A 19,384-nucleotide genomic window follows, 5' to 3' on the forward strand; every position below is an offset into this window, starting at 1 on the left:
CTTTTTTTTTCTGGAACTGGAACGCACTGGAACTGCAAGCACTGTTGTGAACTATGCCATTGAAAACCATATAAAAACTACTTTCCATGCGTTTTTGATGCAGGAAAAAAAAAACGCACTGAATTGCATGTGGTGTGAACTTGCCATTAGACTCAGTGCAATCAGTACTTGGTAACAGAACTGGTCAGACACATCCCTCTTTTCCACTGCAATACAAGGACAGGTATGGTAAGGGCTGTGGCTGTTACTTATTTTTGGCATTATAGAGCACTGGACTGGAGAGCAGGAAGCAGCATCCATCCAAGTATGCCCTCAAGTATTTGAGAGCATTTACAAGTAAAACTCATTCACCATTCATAATCATTCATAACATGCAAGGTGTTAGCCATAGGAGTTTTGGGTTGAAAGGATCCCTTACATTAAGCGGAGATTTTATTGAAAAAAATAAAACACACCTTTAAAAAGGAGAAGTGTGGAGTTATAAAAAACAAAAAGCAAACTTCTACACTCACCTCTGTGCTGCAGCATTAGACTGTCCCCAACCAACTCTAACACCGAGAACTAAGTGATCACTTGAGTTCTCAGTCCACTCAGAGCAGTGACTATCAGTCACCGCTCTCCACCCTGCCTCCTCAGCGCTCACTGGAGCGCCAGCCTTGGGAGGGGCGGGAGCAGCTGGTTCAGGATCTCGGTAGTGCGCTGAAAGGCTGAGCCAGCTGCTAATCAGGCATCTGGGTGGATCCTGACAGTATTGTCTGGATCTTTCCAGAGCCTGGAGCAGCTCTGTGTCAAGCCAACAGCAGACTTTAGCAGGCTGTCCGCTGATTCTGGGTCAGAGAAGAGAACAAGCAAGCTTTGGCCATACTTCTCTTTTAAACAACTTTCAAAAAAGTATATATGTACAGGAGTTCAGTTTTTAAAAAAAAAAAGTTTAAACTACAATACTACTTTACACATTTACTTGTTTCAAGGATACTTACAGGATGTCGGTTTTTAAAAAAGTAAACTACAATCCAACTACACGTTTAACAGCAAAGTATGTTCTACTTCAGGAACATCTCATTATCAGCATTACAAAAAAATTTTTTTAATAGCACTGTCCAAGATTGCTGTTATTTATACATTTTATCCACTGCCAAAAAAGCTGCTCTGTGTAAATGGTTTGTGGTATTTTTCCAATGTGATATTTTTTCCAAGTAAAAAAAAAAAAAAATGTATATGTATACAGTATGATAAGAACAGACATTTCAGGACAAATGAGAAGACAACTGTCATGTCATTCTGTCCAATTATTCATCCATAAAAATAAAGGAAAAAAAAAATCTGATTTGAGGGTGACAATCCCATTAGCGTGATGGGCCCTGATATCAATTACCTCTTCAGTTTCAATTTAGCAGTGTGGTCACACAGCAGCGTTGCTTTCAGCGACCTATGCTGATCCAAGTCCGTGAAGCATGACACTCTTTAAATTGCTGCCTTTTGTTCTACTGTCACGGCTTGTATTAGCCAGAAACAAAGACAGCGATATTCAGCTATTGAGGTCAAGGCTTGCAGGCGAGGGAATTGAACAAGCAAGCAAATCTACTGCAGGGAAGTGAAAAGTTACTTCTGTCCATCACGGAAAGGCTTTCAAGACAACTACTGCGATGACAGGATTTCAATTTGGTGCTGATGGATCATTATAGAATCTGAAGGGTTTTAGCGGCCGACAAAGATGTTCAACTTTTGAAACTTATTTGCTATTTATATTGTTTTTCAGTATGTCATTATTTACCAAACAGCCATAAAAATCATTTTGTTTTCCATGTCACAGAAATGACAAAGAAAATGTATTTTAAAGAGTGGTTAAGGTTTAGATGAAGGATGCATGGGAAATAAGGGAAAAGAGACATAAATGCAGAGGGTAATTAATAAAAAAAGAAAAAAAAAAAAAGAAAGATTGATTTGTAAGCAAAGGGTTCTGAATGACATTTTTAAGATATTGTTTCTCTTGCAGAAGTTTAACTAAATTCATTTTTTTTTGGAATTTAGTGGAAGTTCAGGCAAAACCTAACCAACGCTTAAACCTGCTCTCTGCCACATTCTAAACCTAATCTATCTAACCCTGTAAAGCAAAAATCACTATATTTCCCTATTCTGCAGCCAATCCGGTCCGGTGCCAGCATCAGCAGCGGCTTCAGTGTGTAGGTGTGTGCAGCACACCTACAGCCGACAAGGGAAGTCCCATAGTAAGTCTATGGGTGACGTCACTTCCCAGTCGTTGTCTGTCCTCTCGTGCACACGGCTTCCGCCACTGGAAACCGGACCGGTTCGGCTGCAGATTTGGCAAGTACAGCGATTTTTGCTTTACAGGTTTAGAATGTGGCAGAGAGCAGTTAGTTTTTGCCTGGACTTACACTTTAGGTTTTGGATAGAATGTTGGGGGGATAGAACCCCAATCATACTAACAATGATCCTTACACAGTTTAATTAATTCTACAATGGCATCAATGAGCAGACTTTTTCGTCATGCTCAAACACTTTATGAAGTCATGGGAATTTTACATACATAGTGTGAAAGCTAATATAAGTGCTTTGCCATAAAGAAAACACTTTTAGGATTTTTATTAATGTGTAAATTCCTTCAAAAAAATGTTTTTTCAAATTGGGATGGGTGAGAGGAACCTTTGTCAGTTTGTATTGCAGTCACTGTCCCCAATGGAGAAATTTCCCTTATGCCGTGTACACACGGGCAGACTTTTCGGCATCAAAGGTCCGACGGTCTTTTAACTGACTTCTGACGGACTTCCGACGGACTTTTGAACGAACGGACTTGCCTACACACGATCACACCAAAGTCCGACGGATTCGTACGTATCAAGGAAGTTGATAGCCAGTAGCCAATAGCTGCCCTAGCGTTGGTTTTCGTCCGTCGGATTAGCATACAGACGAGCAGATTTTTCGACCGGACTCGAGTCCGTCGGAAAGATTTGAAATATGTTCCAAATCTAAAGTCCGCCTGATTTTCGCTCGAAAAAGTCCGCTGCAGGTCCGATGAAGCCCACACACGGTCGGATTGTCCGACGGATTCGTCCCGTCAGACCAGTCCGGTTGAAAAGTCCGCTCGTGTGTACACTGCATTACATTCAGTCCTGTTACCACAAAAAAGTGAGAAATGACCCCCAGAGACACAGACAGAAAGAAAAAAAAATTTAAAATCTGGCAGATTCCAGCCCTTTCCCACTCTATTAAAAATATTATTTTTATTGCTATCTTTATCCCCAATGGAGATTCTTTGCTTTTTTTTTCTGGCCATGATGACCTCACAGGAAGTAAAATATATTCTCACCAATGGGGACTCAGGAATAAAATCTGATAAAATTTGTAAACCTTCTCAACTCTAGCCAGAACTATGTAGCTGTAAAAAAAAAAAAATAACTGAAATTGATCGATAACCTACTTATGTCACCAAATCACTTATCCTCTGCTTAAGTCAGAAAGTCTCTTCTGTTCTATGTGATCCACTGTAGCAAGAAACAAGAAAGCTCCTCACTCATTAAGAAAAAAGAGTTCTGTTTCCTAAAATCTGTGTTGTGCAATGTTTTCCATTTTTTTCAACCCTCCAAGGAAGTACAAAATGTGACCGGTGGCTGTGAAAAACTTTGTAAAGTAAACCTGTACATCCGAAGGGGAGTTACCTGTAATGATTATCATCCAATAAGTCAAGAGGCTGTAGTCATCATATACTGTACCTAACCTTTTTGGCTCAATAGTACATTATTATGTTTTACAAAGCATAAATAAGGACTGTGGCAAGGAGATCAATATGGCTACAATTACCTCAAGCAAGGAATACAATAAACCTGGATGGCCAGTGGAAAAATAATCTGTTTTGTAAAGGAGTACGTTCAAAATGGGGAAACATCCACGCTGCTCTGGAGAAGGGTCTTTTAGTTTAAGGTGAAAAACAGTCTGAGGCTGGGTTCACACCATCACCGCATCCGTCTCACAGCAGAGGTCCGTGCTGGTTCACCGGTTCAGGTCAAATTTCAGCCCGAATTTTGGCCTGAATTCGGGCCTGAAACAGACCAAAAGGCGCACAGCGTTTTTGTGCAAAACACACTGCTGCGGAGATATGTGAACCGGCTCCATAGAGAGCCGGTCAAAATCTCCTGCTATTGCGAACTGGATGCGGGGATCCCACATCCAATTTGCAATGGTGTGAACCCAGCCTTAAGCTGCCCTTATATGGTCCGAATCTCAGCCGGTTCAGCAGGAACTGGCCGAGATTCCAACCATTAATGGGCAGGCTGAATGTACAAAGTTGTTTGATCGATCAACTTGGGTACAACCAGCCTGCCGGATTCGCTTGTGACTATCGCAAGTGGCTGCTATTTTTATTTTTTATTTATTTATTTCAGGTACTTATATAGCGCCGTCAATTTACGCAGCGCTTTACATATACATTATACATTCACATCAGTCCCTACACCCTCAAGGAGCTTACAATCTAAGGTCCCTAACTCACATTCATACATACTAGGGCCAATTTAGACAGGATCCAATTAACCTACCAGCATGTCTTTGGAGTGTGGGAGGAAACCCACGCAGACACAGGGAGAACATGCAAACTCCAGGCAGGTAGTGTCGTGGTCGGGATTCGAACCAGCGATCCTTCTTACTGCTAGGCGAGAGTGCTACCCACTACACCACTGTGCCGCCCATGCTATAGCCGCTAGCGATAATCACGGTCTTCTCCCGTCTGGGACAGCTTCCCCTGACCTTCCCCGTTTCCCCGCCCCTGTGCCGCCAGTAGAAGACAATGGCCCTTCAGGAGGGATTCCAGCATGGGGGAATCAAGCTAATTTCTTTCCTGCAACCCATGGTTGCAGGAAAGAAATTTGCTCCATGCATGGCGAAATTATGAGCAAATACCATCCTGGATTTCAAAGTTTCAAGTATAAAATCAGCTACTACAAATAAGCACCATATGCAACATACCTGCAATGCATACTTGGCATCAACCACTGATACAATGCCTGCAAAAAGCACAAAACAGAAGAAACAAAACCCTTTTTATTAGTAGTAAAATTATATAGTTTGCAAATATATTAGATGCAAATAAGCATCTTAAAAAGGAAGGTCTTCTACATACTGTAAAATAGGCCCTGTATGCTTCTCAAGCTTTCCTTTTCAGTTTTTACTGGAGTATGAATAGCCCACTTAATGGGTTTTAAGCATGACTCAGTCTTTGCTGCTAATGCAGCATTAAACAGTACTGCTTTGCCCTAAACCTAGCAAATATAACTCCTAATAGGATAGCCATTAGTACTTTACAGTCTAGTTAGGTCACTCCTATGGCATGTTCCAGGTACTGCCATGTTCACATAGTTATATATTCAGCAGCTGCAGGAGGAGAACTGGAGAGATTGCTTCATCTATGCCAGTGTTTCTCAATCTTTTTTCAGCCTGGGCACCCTTGAAGTATACACCTAGGTGAATGGGGCTGCACTGCAACCACTCTGCAACTGTGTGCATTGCATGAAGTTGCAGCATAGTGATGATGCATTTAAGGGGTTAAAACAGGTGGTCAGGAGGCAACATACTGCCTCTTTACCGGCTGTCAAATGCCTCTGAAAAGCGATATCAGCATGGATCACTTTTCAGAGGAACAGCATTTTTTTGCTGGTACTTTGAACAAGCAAGAAAAAAAAAATCAGTTCTGATTGTACACATATAGGGGGTCAGGATTAAACGCGCATACATATATCTAAACACACACACACTAAATATATATATATATATATATATATATATATATATATATATATATATAATATATATATATGGCCTCCCCTGAAGCTCCTCCTATCAAGATATACAGGGGGCCCGGTCACCATGGCAACCCCTATACTTTGCCACTGGTAAGATTGAGATACAATTTTAAGAAGAGGTTTCCTGATGCCTAAATATGATTTTAAGAGTTCTTCCGTGGCAAAAAAAGGCTGTGAAAGACTGGTGTAGAGTGATGAGACACTAACCCTTTCTCCCTGAACTGTCCTATAACACTCTGCATACGCCCATAACATTGCACAAAAGTTTACAAAACTTTCTAGGGACAGAATGTAGTTTGTCTTGACTTGAACAGATTTTACCTTAACCACCTCCAGTCCGGGCTAATTCTGACATTTTTCACATACATGTAAAAATCAGCATTTTTTTGTAGAAAATTACTTAGAGACCCCAAACATGATATATTTTCTAGAAGCAGAGGCCCTGAAGAATAACATGATGGTTGTTGCAATTTTTTTTTTTGCAGCACGCGGCAATTTGTGCAGCTGTTTATCAAATGCAAATTTCCAGGAAAAAATTACATTTAAATGCATTTTAGTGCACACAAAAAAAAACATAATACCAATTTTGTTGGTAAAATATAAAAGATGATGTTGTTGCACAGAGTAAATAGATACCAAACATGTCAAGATTTTAAATTTCCCATGCCTGTGAAATGGCAACAAACAATGGTACATTTGCAGGCCACTAGTTTAGAGTTAAATGTGAGCTCTGCTGCTAGAATTATTGTGTTCACTCTGAGGTTCATGACGATTTTCTTTTTTTTTTTTTTTTTTTTTTTATTCAACTTTATTGCTATCGCAAGGGATGAACAACAATGCTTTTCATAGCAAGGGCAGTGACAGCCACTCTTTACTGTTAGATCTGGGGTCTATTGGACTCCTGATCTCTACTCGGCCCTCAGGGCAGCCGATCAAACTGAGATCAGTTTGATCAGTTGCCTGTCTAGCAGTTACAGGAGAGCCCAGGAATTGAGGCGGGCAGCAGCAGAGGGGCCCTTTCATGTCCTGTAAAACTGACTGGATGGCTGTAGAGCTGCTCAAATTTTTTTTACATGAACGTCCATCGCAAGCTGCAAATTTTGATACCAGGACTGTGGGTCCTGGTAAATCCACTTGTTGCGGAGGATGAAGTAGCTAAAGTACATGAATCCTGATAGAAATGTGGCCTGCCATTGTTGACCTCCTTCTGAAAGCCCTCTATATTAAAGAACTGGAAAAAGTAAGCGCCAACATAAAGCAAAGTAGGAAAAAATAATAAATGCACATTTACTTTACTGCATAAATACTTGCATTTATTATTTTTTTCCTAAAAGGTGAACTTGGCCTTTAAAGTCAGGGAATTACATATTTCCCTTGTACCTAGTCAGCAACTCAGTAGGTATTGAAGCCAATGAATGAGTATGCTGAAACAGCTAGCTAGCATTTTAAGAAGCAGAGCAAGGGCAGCCTACAAATGTCTCATGAGATTTTTATTTAGGCTCATTAGTAAACCATTAGTGAAATGAAGGGTTTCAATACAGCATTCTAGCCCTTCCCAGTACAGTATATTCATTTTACATAATTTCATATCCGTTTACACTGCTTCCACTCTGTGCCTACCATCCAGATATATATCACTTCCCAGTTCAGCATCAACCCAAAACATAGAGGCCACAGCACCTTAAAATAAACAAAAAGAAGTTAATAAAGTATTATAAACCTCAGCTTTTCAAATTGTGTTTGTTAGACAGAAGCAACAGCAACATCAATGTGACATTTTAAATGTAGGAGGGCCCAAAATACATCCCTGGGAATTACAGACCAATTAGCCTAACATTAATAGTATGTAAACTCTTGGAGGGGATGAAAAGGGACAAGATATATACAAGATTTTAGTAATGAGAACGGTATTATTAGCAGTAATCAGCATGGATTCATGAAGAATCGTTCTTGCCAAACCAATCTATTAACCTTCTATGAGGAGGTGAGTTGCCATCTAGATAAAGGAAGGCCCATAGACATGGTGTATCTGGATTTTGCAAAAGCATTTGACACAGTTCTCCATAAACGTTTACTGTACAAAATAAGGTCAGTTGGCATGGACCATAGGGTGAGTACATGGATTGAAAACTGGCTACAAGGGCGAGTTCAGAGGGTGGTGATAAATGGGGAGTACTCGGAATGGTCAGGGGTGGGTAGTGGGGTCCCCCAGGGTTCTGTGCTGGGACCAATCCTGTTTAATTTGTTCATAAACGACCTGGAGGTTCAATCTCTGTATTTGCGGACGATACTAAGCTAAGCAGGGCAATAACTTCTCCACAGGATGTGGAAACCTTGCAAAAAGATCTGAAAAAATTAATGGGGTGGGCAACTACATGGCAAATGAGGTTCAATGTAGAAAAATGTAAAATAATGCATTTGGGTGGCAAAAATATGCAATCTATACACTGGGGGAGAACCTCTGGGGGAATCTAGGATGGAAAAGGACCTGGGGGTCCTAGTAGATGATAGGCTCTACAATGACATGCAATACCAAGCTGCTGCTAACAAAGCAAACAGAATATTGGCATGCATTAAAAAGGGGATTAACTCCAGAGATAACGATAATTCTCCCACTCTACAAGACTCTAGTACGGCCGCACCTAGAGTATGCTGTCCAGTTCTGGGCACCAGTCCTCAGGAAGGATGTACTGGAAATGGAGCGAGTACAAAGAAGGGCAACAAAACTAATAAAGGGTCTGGAGGATATTAGTTATGAGGAAAGGTTGCGAGCACTGAACTTATTCTCTCTGGAGAAGAGACGCTTGACAGGGGATATGATTTCAATATACAAATACCATACTGGTGACCCCACAACAGGGATAAAACTTTTTCGCAGAAGGTAGTTTAACAAGACTCATGGCCACTCATTAAAATTAGAAGAAAAGAGGTTTAACCTTAAACTACGTAGAGGGTTCTTTACTGTAAGAGCGGCAAGGATGTGGAATTCCCTTCCACAGGCGGTGGTCTCAGCGGGGGGCATCGATAGTTTCAAGAAACTATTAGATAAGCACCTGAACGACCACAACATACAGGGATATACAATGTAATACTGACATATAATCACACACATAGGTTGGACTTAATGCAGGGCTCGACAAACCCCGGGCGCCAGGTCGCATTTGCGACTAGAATTAGCGACCTGGCGCCTGGGGCGGCACAGCTTTGGTATCCTGTGTCCGTTCGCCTCCCCCCCCCCCTCCCGCCGCGACCGCGCCGGTAATTGAGGCCCCGGCTTTGCGGCCTACTGCAGTCCTATGGTTCCTGGTTCCTTCTGCAATCGGGCGCCCTCTGGTGGTGGCCGTTGGTATGACAAGACATCCACCAATGCTAATGGAGCAGCTTTCCCTACCTGTTTTCACTGCCTGCTCATCTCCTTCCCTTTACTTAGAACCCCCAAACATTATATATATTTTTTATTCTAACACCCTAGAGAATAAAATGGCGGTCATTGCAATACTTTCTGTCACACCGTATTTGCGCAGCGGACTTACAAGCGCACTTTTTTGGGAAAAAATACTTTTTTTAATTAAAAAATAAGAAAACAGTAAAGTTAGCCCAATTTTTTTTATATTTTGAAAGATGATGTTACGCCGAGTAAATTGATTCCCAACATGTCACGCTTCAAAATTTCATCCGCTCGTGGAATGGCGACAAACTTTTACCCTTTAAAATCTCCATAGGTGTCGTTTAAAAAATTCTACATGTTGCATGTTTTGAGTTACAGAGGAGGTCTAGGACTAGAATTATTGCTCTCACTCTAACGATCGTGGCGATACCTCACGTGTGGTTTGAACACCGCTTTCATATGCGGGTGCTACTCACATATGCGTTTGCTTCTGCAAGCGAGCTCGGCGGGACGGGGCGCATTTAAAAAAATTATTATTTTTTCTTATATATTTTATTTTTTATTTTTACACTGTTTTTAAAAAAAATAAAAATTGTGTCACTTTTATTTCTATTATAAGGGATGGGGCACATTTAAATTTTTTTTTTTCTTATTTATTTTAACTTTTATTTTTTCACTGTTCTTTTAAAAAAAAAAAAAAAGTCACTTTTATTCCTATTAGAAGGAATGTAAAAATCCCTTGTAATAGAAAAAAAGCATGACAGGTCCTCTTAAATATGAGATGTGGGGTCAAAAAGACCTCAGATCTCATATTTACACTAAAATGCATTAAAAAAAAAATTGTCATTTGAAAAAAAAAAAAAAAAAGTCCCTTCAAGAGCTATGGGTGGAAGTGACGATTTGACGTCGCTTTCGCCCTGCAATGACTTGGAGATGGGCGGGGGGCCATCTTCCTCTCACTCGTCTCCATGTCAGGCCAGGGACAGATCCGGATCGCCTCCGCCGTTACCGACGGCCACGATAAGCGGTGAAGGGCACCGGAGAGCGGCGGTAGGGGGGCCCTCTCCTGCCGCCGATAAAAGTGATCTCGCTGCTAATCTGCTGCAGAGACCACTTTTATCTGAAAGAGAACCGCCGGCTCTTGAAGAAGATACCGGGGTTATGGTAGCTAGCTGCTACCATAACAACGGTATTTCTCTTCAAAGACAGGACGTATATAGTCGTCCTGCGGGAAGGAAGTGGTTAATTAAAATGAATTTATTATTTGTCATCTCCCTGCTTGGCCCCTTTCACAGGGGCTGTCTGATCAGGTTCGCATGTCAGTTTTTCAGGCGGACCTGATTGGATCCTTAGCGAGAATATGGTGGTCTTGTGTACCTGCATGGCAGGAAATAAAAGCAGTCACATTAGTTCTAGTCGTCTCTGTGTAAATTTAAGATTGGTTAATTTTTATATTGAAAATAAAGCTTTGTCGGTCGTTTTAAAAAAAAAAAAAAAAAAAACCTGGCTCCTAACTTTTTTAGCTGGCTCCTAGATTCCAAGCAAATTTGTCAAGCCCTGACTTAATGGACTTTGTCTTTTTTCAACCTCACCTACTATGTATGCATACCATGACAAATTTTCAAGTTATTTAAAATGCAAACTGGAGACTTAAAGCATTTGTTATCCTAAAAATGCCGTCTATACCTTATTTCATATACATGACCAGCCACCTCTCTTGACCTCTCCGCCTCACTGACGTTAGCGGGGGATTCTCGGCCCCTCCCGCTGTAGCTGTCAGATCGAGAGAGAAGAGAGGCGGTCGGTCACGTGAGCGCCGAGCTAAGCTGGGAAATAAAGGTATAGATGGTATTTTTTTAATAAAGTATATACAGTGGAGACATAGCATTATGGAAGACAGGGGATTGCCTAAAAATTAAAATCAACAGGTTTATCTCTACAGATGCTACTTACATAACACTATTCATAGAAAGCCCAATCTGACACAAATCAACCTCAAATTTAGACGTATATCACATAGAATAAAAAAAAACAAAACATTAACAGACCAGTGGATGTTTCACTTAAGCCAGCCATAGACAGTTCGAATGAATCAGCCGAGAGCCGAACCATATAAGATCGATCAACTTAGGTACAACCAGCCTGCTGGAATTTGCATGCAATTATTGCTAAAGACTGGTATAGCCGCTAGCAATAATCACTGTCTTCTCTGCCCCCTCCTGTCATCAAATCATTAAGGGTGCATTTACACTTGGGAATGTACCCGCACTGGTGCAGATTACAGTATAATGTCAAAGCTGAACTTAACAAGCTGAAGTTAGAAGCGGTTTGCCTACCATGTACCAGATTTTGCACTCTTCAGTTTTAGTAAATCTTCCCCTAGTACTAAAAATATTTTTTAATAAAGTAATATTTCAGTAAAATATATTTACCACTTGCAGCCAGCAGATGGACATTTGCACACTCTGTGAATTCTATTCCGTACAACTGTTGTACTAACAAAAGACCTGAATAAGTCAGAGGTGGGAAATTTCCCTCCCTCTCTGCTAACAATTATCTTAACTATGGGTATAACATTGCCTCAAAGAATATCAGTAATGCTAGACTTTATTAGAAAGCCAAGCAGGATTTTAAAACAAAATTGGTAAAATTATTTTCTAACAAAATAATGAAAAAGTGCTGTACAGCAACAAAACAAAACTTGTAAACTTAACAAATATACATGGTTTGCTCCTAAGAATGTTTGTTAGTCCAACAAACACTTCTGCCATAATTCAATCAAGAATTGCTGTCTTCAAAAAGCGACATATAGGAAAACAGATAACCCGCTAAAAAACATCTGAGCCTTAAGCACAATTTAATAAAGCTTCCCTTTCCAAGCTCTGATTGACAGCTGTTTCTTCCAGATTCTTGTAAATAATAAAACCAGGCCTTATGTTTTTAAATAACCTGCATTAGCATGTCTCTTTACAGCAGCATCACATAGAAAGAAACAATGACAGCACAGAGATCTATTACACTTTCTGAAAAGCATCAACGACATGTGCATGGCAGAGCTGTCCAAACAGATGAGAAGCACTGGTAACAAGGCTCACTGAGGCATCAGGAGCTGTCCACTGACATGATCTGATTTGGTTCTTGGAGAATCACTTTATGTCAACATTGTAATACTTGCCAGCAGCTCAAGGTGCTTAACCATGCACAGTATAGGAAAGGCCACAAGATCTGATGGCTTCTTGATACAAATTGATTTCTTTCCCAAAAAGCTTAATCGTTTTCCAATTTGGCTTAGACGGGGTTTGCAGGTAACGGGGGCTGAATCAATGTCCTATCCTTTAAAGAAGATTACTTTAGCATGACAATTATTTGGCTAGGAAGCCATGTGTGTCAGGTTGATGAACGAGAAATAACTGGAGTGTCAATATAGATTGTTTCCGTGTGACAAAAAAAGACTACCTGCTCCTTGCTTTTAAGCAAAACACCTCTAAAAGCACAATTAAAGTACATCTAAACCCAATCACTGAAATCTTGAATATGCTTTGACATGTTAATGTGCTTTTAATAGTTTTTCTCAATATTTTTAATCTGCAGATTTCATTAAAAAGTACCTGGTGATCGGGAGACAACATTCTTCTCCAAAGTGTGCAACTGCACTTTTACCCAGTCACTCGTGCCTCAAATGCAGACTACAAGCAGCTGTGTAAACACACATTGCGTAGGCATGGTACATAGTTATTACTATCAGGAACTTCGGCAAGAGCAAAAGGTGCAGTCTACACTGGAGCAAATGCAAGTACGTCAGAAATGGCCGCAGGAGATTAGCAGCAATAAGATGCAAAAACAATGGCAATGGTTTAGGACATACAGAGCTTTAGCAAACTTAAGAGCAGGACAACATTGACAACATGTCTCCCACATAGAAGAGAGGCTTCTCCAACAGTTTTAAGAGGTCTGCTTTCTTAAAAGTTCAACTCCAGCTACAGTGTCCCTATTTGCAAGATTTACGTATCAGTTTCTATGTGATGGGTGTAGCACCAAATGGGACATAAAGGGAAATTTTAACAGACACAGACAGCATTTAAAATTTGACCAGAGAAAAATGGGACTCTAATTGTGCCTTGGAGGAGTATAAACAAAATGAGATACAATAACATAATAATATTTATACAACAGTAATCAAATTTTTATTATTTAGCAGCCCCGATCCTCTTCTTTTTGGGTTCCCTGCCAGTGGTCCTAGCTCCTCCACCCAATAGCAAACCTCTCGAGCAGGCTTGGTTCCGAGCCACGCTCCTGTGAATGGACATTGTCCAATGGCTTCCACTGCTGTATGAGCCAATGAGGGGGAGAGAGAGAGAGATAGCGAGAGAGATTGCTCTCATGCACATCTCTGGATCGAGATGAGGCTTAGGCAAGTATAAGGGGGGACCGGGGGGGGGGGGGGGGGGGGGGGGGGAGGACCTGCACCCATGAGGTTTTTTACCTCAATGCATAGAAAGCATTAAGGTAAAAAAAAAGGTCAGTCTTTAGAACCACTTTAACTATAGAAAAGTATCTGAAACATATGCAATTTTCTCTTCTGACTGGTAAATTGCTTATAATACATATGCAAATATAAAAATGTGTCAATGGAATAAAAGAAATATAATCAAATATTCAGCTGTAAAGATCATCCAGCTGAGGTTACAGCCCCCAGCACTTGCTTTTTCTCATATTTTGACATCTGGTAGCCCAGGTTCACACATATGCGGGGTGGGGGCCCACAGGCAAAACACGCTGCTCTTTTGCAGACACCAGGTGGTGGATACCGTTAATTCTTAGTGGCACCCTCATGCATCGTAAAAGGCCGCATGTTTTCAGATGCGTGAAAATGCATGGTTCCATGTGGTTTCATGAGGCCTCATCTTTAAAAAAAGGGTCAGAGACTTTTACCATTCACTTCCCACAGGTGCAGCAAACCATTTAAATGAGTGGTGTTGCTGCTGTGCCTACGCAATCGTGAGCTGCACCACCTGTACAACTGTGAACCTTGCCTTAGTCATGATTAGTAAGAGCAATGGTAAGTTTTCTGTACAATCAAAAGAAAAAAAATTGTGTGAACACAAAGTATAGTACCTGGATCTGCCAAGCCTGTTGTTTCCAGTAGTATGTAGTCAAACTTTCCCTTCTTTTGCATCAGATTTTCAATTGCTTTTAAACCGTTGTCCCTGAAAAAAAATAGTACAGTTTATAGAAGACAAGAAACACAAGGTTGACAGCCGAAAAATAATCATGTTCTGCAGCAGATGTGTTAAACACACATGAGCTGTAAGTATATGTAAATCCTAACAATACACTTCTCATTTTTGGTCTGGTAAAAATATCATTAAAAGTATTTTAATGTATCTGTTCGATCAATGCAAAAAAAAAAAAAAAAAAATATTAGAGTGGAGAGGGGATGCATAGTTTAGCAAAAGAAGACTGGGCAGGCTTGGAAAAATCAGTTTGTAGATGGATAGAAAACTGACTAAAAGACCAAATTCAGAGAGTAGTGGTTAATGATTCTTACTCTGAATGGTCTAAGGTTATCAGTGGTGTACCCCAAGGTTCAGTGCTGGAACCTTTACTCTTTAATATATTTATAAATGATATTGGGTCTGGGATTAAAAGCACCATTTCAGTGTTTGCAGATGACACCAAGCTATGCAGTGCAATAGCATCCTTACAGGTTTCCATGTCTCCAACTTACAAGCCAACCTCAATGCACTGTTTAATTGGGCAACTATGTGGCAAATGAGGTTTAATGTTGATAAATGTAAAGTTTGCACATGGGGGCTAAGAATATGCATGTATCTTCTATACTAGGGGGGAGTACAACTGAAGGAATCAATGGTAGAGAAGGATCTGGATGTTCTGGTAGATCGTAAGCTTAAAAATAGAATGCAATGTCAAGCTGCGGTTTCCAAAGCGAGCAATATCCTTTCTTGTATTGAGAGGTATGGACTCCAGAGAGAGAGACATTAGTTTGCCCCTATACAAATCATTAGTAAGACCTCATCCAGAATATGCAGTTCAGTTTTTGGCACCAGTTCACAAAAAGGATAAAATTGGGGAACTGGAGAAAGTGCAGAGAAGGGCAACCAAACTGATAAGACTTATGGAGCTCAGCTTTAAAAGGGTAGGTTCACCTTTACAGAAAAATCTGTAAGGTGAACTTACACAGGTCCCCCTCCTCGCCCCCCCCTTCCCGCTGACCTGGTTCTAAGCCCCGGTATATCTGCGCCTGGGGCTTAGAAATCCTCTCTGCAGCTATGTTCTTCTCCATAGCTGACAGGACGTGCTATGCTGATTTGTCGGTACCGCCCATGTGATGGCGCTGACCAATTAGAATGCTCCAAAAACGTCCCTCCTGACAAAGGCACTTTTTACATTCAGCTCGGGGGATTTCTAAGCCACGGGCCCCTGGCACGGATATACCGGGGCTTAGAACCGGAGATATCCGCAGTCCGGACCGGGGGGGCAAGGAGGGGGACCTGTGTAAGTTCACCTTACAGAGTTTTCTGTAAAGGTGAACTTACCGTTTAAGGAAAGATTAGAGGAACTGAATTTCTCTCTTTAGAAGAGATTAAGGAGGGGATATGATCAACGTGTATAAAGGAAGCGAAAAGGTTAACACTAGGGGGCGATCAAGGGGTTATCTGTGTTCCCTAGGTGTGTTCTAACTGTAGGGGGGGTGGGCTGCCTGGGACATGACAGAGATCACTGTTTCCGATCACTGAGAACAGTAGATCTCTGTCATGTCATCTGTCAGAATGGGGATCTGCCTTGTTTACACAAGGCAGATTCCAATTCTGCCTCTGTACTAGGCGATCACGAGTCACTGACGGACATCGAGTCCGCCCAACCCGCGGGCACGCTTCTGCAGCAAGCTGCGGGCGCGAGAGCGTTTCGCATAGGGGAGCCAACCTGCCACAGTACAACTGCGGTGGCTGATCCTTAAGTGGTTAAGGTCATCACAGAGGACAAGGGGGCACTCTTTACGTCTGGAGGAAAAGCTGAGTTAGACTTACCGGTAACTCCTTTTCTGAGAGTCTTCCAGGACAGCCCATGAGACCTTGGGCTCCTCCTACCAGGACAGGAAACACGTCACCCCCACCAGATAAAAGGGCGGTCCTCCAGGCCCATGTCAGTATTCTCAAGAACCGTAGGACCCTTTAAAACATATGCATAATACACATAACTTCAGACAATACCGGGTGGGAATCCGGCTGTCCTGGAAGACTCTCAGAAAAAGGAGTTACCGGTAAGTCTAACTCAGCTTTTCTCCAAGCGTCTTCCAGGACAGCCCATGAGATGATGAGCCAGAACTTACCAGTCTAGGGAGGGACAACTGCCTGAAGGACCTTACGACCAAATGCCTGCTCCTGAGCTGATAGGAGATCCAGGTGATAATGTTTAATGAAGGTCGAGTAACTGGACCAAGTGGCAGCCCTGCAAATTTGTTCCGGTGAGGCACCAGCCCTCTCAGCCCAAGACTTAGACAAGGCTCTAGTTGAGTGCGCAGTAACAAAAGGTGTAGGGACCTCCCTAATTTTGTAAGCTTCCAAGATGGCTTGCTTTATCCATCTAGCCAATGTGGCTTTAGATGCACTATTCCCCTTGTGAACTCCAGAAAAGAGGACAAACAAGGCATCAGTTTTCCTAAAGGTCTTCGTGACCTCAAGATAGACCAAGAGAATCCTTCTTACATCTAGAAAACTACATTTTCTTTCTAAGTCGCCCTGTGGCAAACTACAAAAGGTTGGCAATACAATGTTCTGAGATCGGTGGAATGTACTTGCCACCTTGGGCAAAAAACCTGGATCGGTTCGTAACACAACTCGAACCTCAAAAATCGTGAGGAAGGGCTCCCTTACTGAAAGGGCCTGCAACTCACTTACCCTACGAGCTGAGGTAACAGCTATAAGGAACACAGTTTTTAATGTAAGTAACTTAACCGACATACTTTCCAGAGGTTCAAACGGAAATTCTACCAGAGTTTGAAGTACTAGGGACAGATCCCACGTTGGACAACTTCTCACTACTACTGGTCTGGCCCTAGAGATAGATTTGAAAAATCTGGCTATAGTGGGATTTTCCAGGAGAGAAAACTGGAGGAACACACTAATAGCTGCCGCCTGTACTTTTAAGGTACTGACAGAAAGACCTTTGTCGACACCCTCTTGGAAAAATTCCAAAATAGACGGAATATCATGAGTTAATCTATCATTTTCAGATAACCATGAGTTAAACCTTTTCCAAACTTTGGAATATATGGCTGTAGTAACCGGCTTCCTGCAATTAACGAGAGTCCTGACTACTTTGTCAGAGAACCCTTGGGCGCTCAGTATCTTTTCTTCAGATACCAGGCCGTCAAGTTTAAGGAAACCACCTGAGGGCGTGATACTGGACCCTGCAATAATAAGTCTTCCCTTTTCGGAAGACTCCACGGAGGCTCTGAAACCAGGGACTGTAGCAGGGAAAACCATGGCCTCTTGGGCCAAAATGGGGCAATTAGAATCAGATCTGTCTCTTCCAGCCGAAACTTCCGGAGGACTTCTGGAATCAATCTGATTGGCAGAAAGGCATAACATAGGCCTGGAGGCCACGGGTTTGCCAGAGCATCGATCCCCAAGGCTTGGTCTGCCGGGTTCATGGAAAAGAATATCTCCGTCTTGCGGTTGTTTCGGTTTGCGAACAAATCCGCTACGGGATAACCCCATCTCTTGGTGAGGTCTGCAAAGACTTCGGGATGAAGGGACCAGTTGTCTCGGTCTATCCTGTGACGGCTGAGATAATCTGCCAGGCAATTGTTTGTCCCCTTCAGGTATACAGCAGAAATAGAGGCTAGATTCCCCTCTGCCCATGAAAGGATCTCCTGGACAATGAACTGAAGCCTCCGGCTTCTCGTGCCTCCCTGCTTGTTGATATACGCGACTGTCGCTATATTGTCCGACAGAATTTGGAGGTTGTGACCCCTGATCTCCATCTGAAGAGACTGGAGGGCTCTCTGGACTGCAAGCAGCTCTCTTTGATTGGATGAGGCCCTTGCCTCCTCTGGGGACCACTCTCCTTGTGCTACTGCATTATTGAGGTGGGCCCCCATCCCCAGGAACTTGCATCTGTGGTAATCCTTCGGGAAATGGGAAAGGACCATGGGAGACCTCCTGCTAGGTGCCGACCAGCTCTCCACCACCACAGGCTTCTTTTTATCCTGTCGGGAAGCCAGATCCTTGACTCCAGGGACCTTACGTCCCCGTCCCAGTTTCTTAAAAGAAACCTTTGTTTCTCGCCCATGGTACTGCGGGAAAACATGAGGTCATAAGACCCACTGCCCTCGACACCTGTCTCAGAGAGACCGACTGGTTGGTCTGCAATGCTGACATAGTCTGGAACACTTTGGTAATCTTCTCCTGAGGAAGGAAAACTCTTTGGTTCACTGAGCAAAAATCGTAACCCAGATAAGTTACTTTCTGGGCCGGATTTAAGGACGATTTTTCTTTGTTTATTAGCGCCAGCCTAGGGACTGTAAGAAGTCCTGTACAGCCTGGAGATCCTTCAACAGCCTTTGGTATGATTTTGCCACTATCAGGAGGTCGTCTAAGTAAGGGATAACCGTTATTGCCTTTAATCTTAGTGGAGCCAGCGCTTTCCCCAACACCTTCGTAAAGATGCGTGGGGCTGAGGAAAGAACGAAGGGGAGGGCCTGAAATTGAAAATGTCGGGTCCCCATACCCGTCTTCACTGCCAATCTCAAAAACTTTTGGAAGGCTGGATGGATAGGGATGTGAAGATAAGCATCCCTTAAGTCCAACGTGGCCATAATGCAGTTTGGGTATAGTAGGTTTTTGATTGTAAAAACCGTCTCCATACGAAAATGCTTGTATCTGATGGACTTGTTTAAAGTCCGGAGATTCAGGATAAGTCGAAACTTTCCTGCCGGCTTTCTGACCACAAATACATGGGAATAGAATTCCTTGCCCTGCTCCGATCGAGGAACAGGAATCAGTACTTTTTGATCTAATAAGTCTCCGATCTGGAGACCCAGAGCCCTCGCTTTCTCCCGATTTTGTGGAGGAAATGTGACCAACAAACGTTCTGGTGGTTGGTGAACAAATTTCAGCCTGTACCCGTTGGTCACTAGGTCCAGGACGAAGGGGCTCAG

The 19,384-nt window shown here is 42.3% G+C and overlaps 1 protein-coding gene across 2 annotated transcripts in view; it reads right to left on the reverse strand.

Moving 5' to 3' along the window:
* LOC141147593 (zinc-regulated GTPase metalloprotein activator 1A-like) overlaps positions 1-19,384 on the reverse strand; it is a 98,672-nt gene that overhangs the window by 50,836 nt on the left and 28,452 nt on the right. For both annotated transcript variants that reach the window (XM_073634824.1, XM_073634833.1), the window contains exons 5-7: positions 14,317-14,408; positions 7,434-7,493; positions 4,981-5,018 (exon numbers count right to left, since the gene is read on the reverse strand). In XM_073634824.1, coding sequence (XP_073490925.1) covers positions 4,981-5,018; positions 7,434-7,493; positions 14,317-14,408 — 190 coding nt within the window. The remainder of the gene's footprint in view (positions 1-4,980; positions 5,019-7,433; positions 7,494-14,316; positions 14,409-19,384) is intronic.

The sequence above is a fragment of the Aquarana catesbeiana genome, linkage group LG01 (assembly GCF_042186555.1).
Source record: "Aquarana catesbeiana isolate 2022-GZ linkage group LG01, ASM4218655v1, whole genome shotgun sequence".
In the NCBI taxonomy this organism is placed as follows: Eukaryota; Metazoa; Chordata; class Amphibia; order Anura; family Ranidae; genus Aquarana; species Aquarana catesbeiana.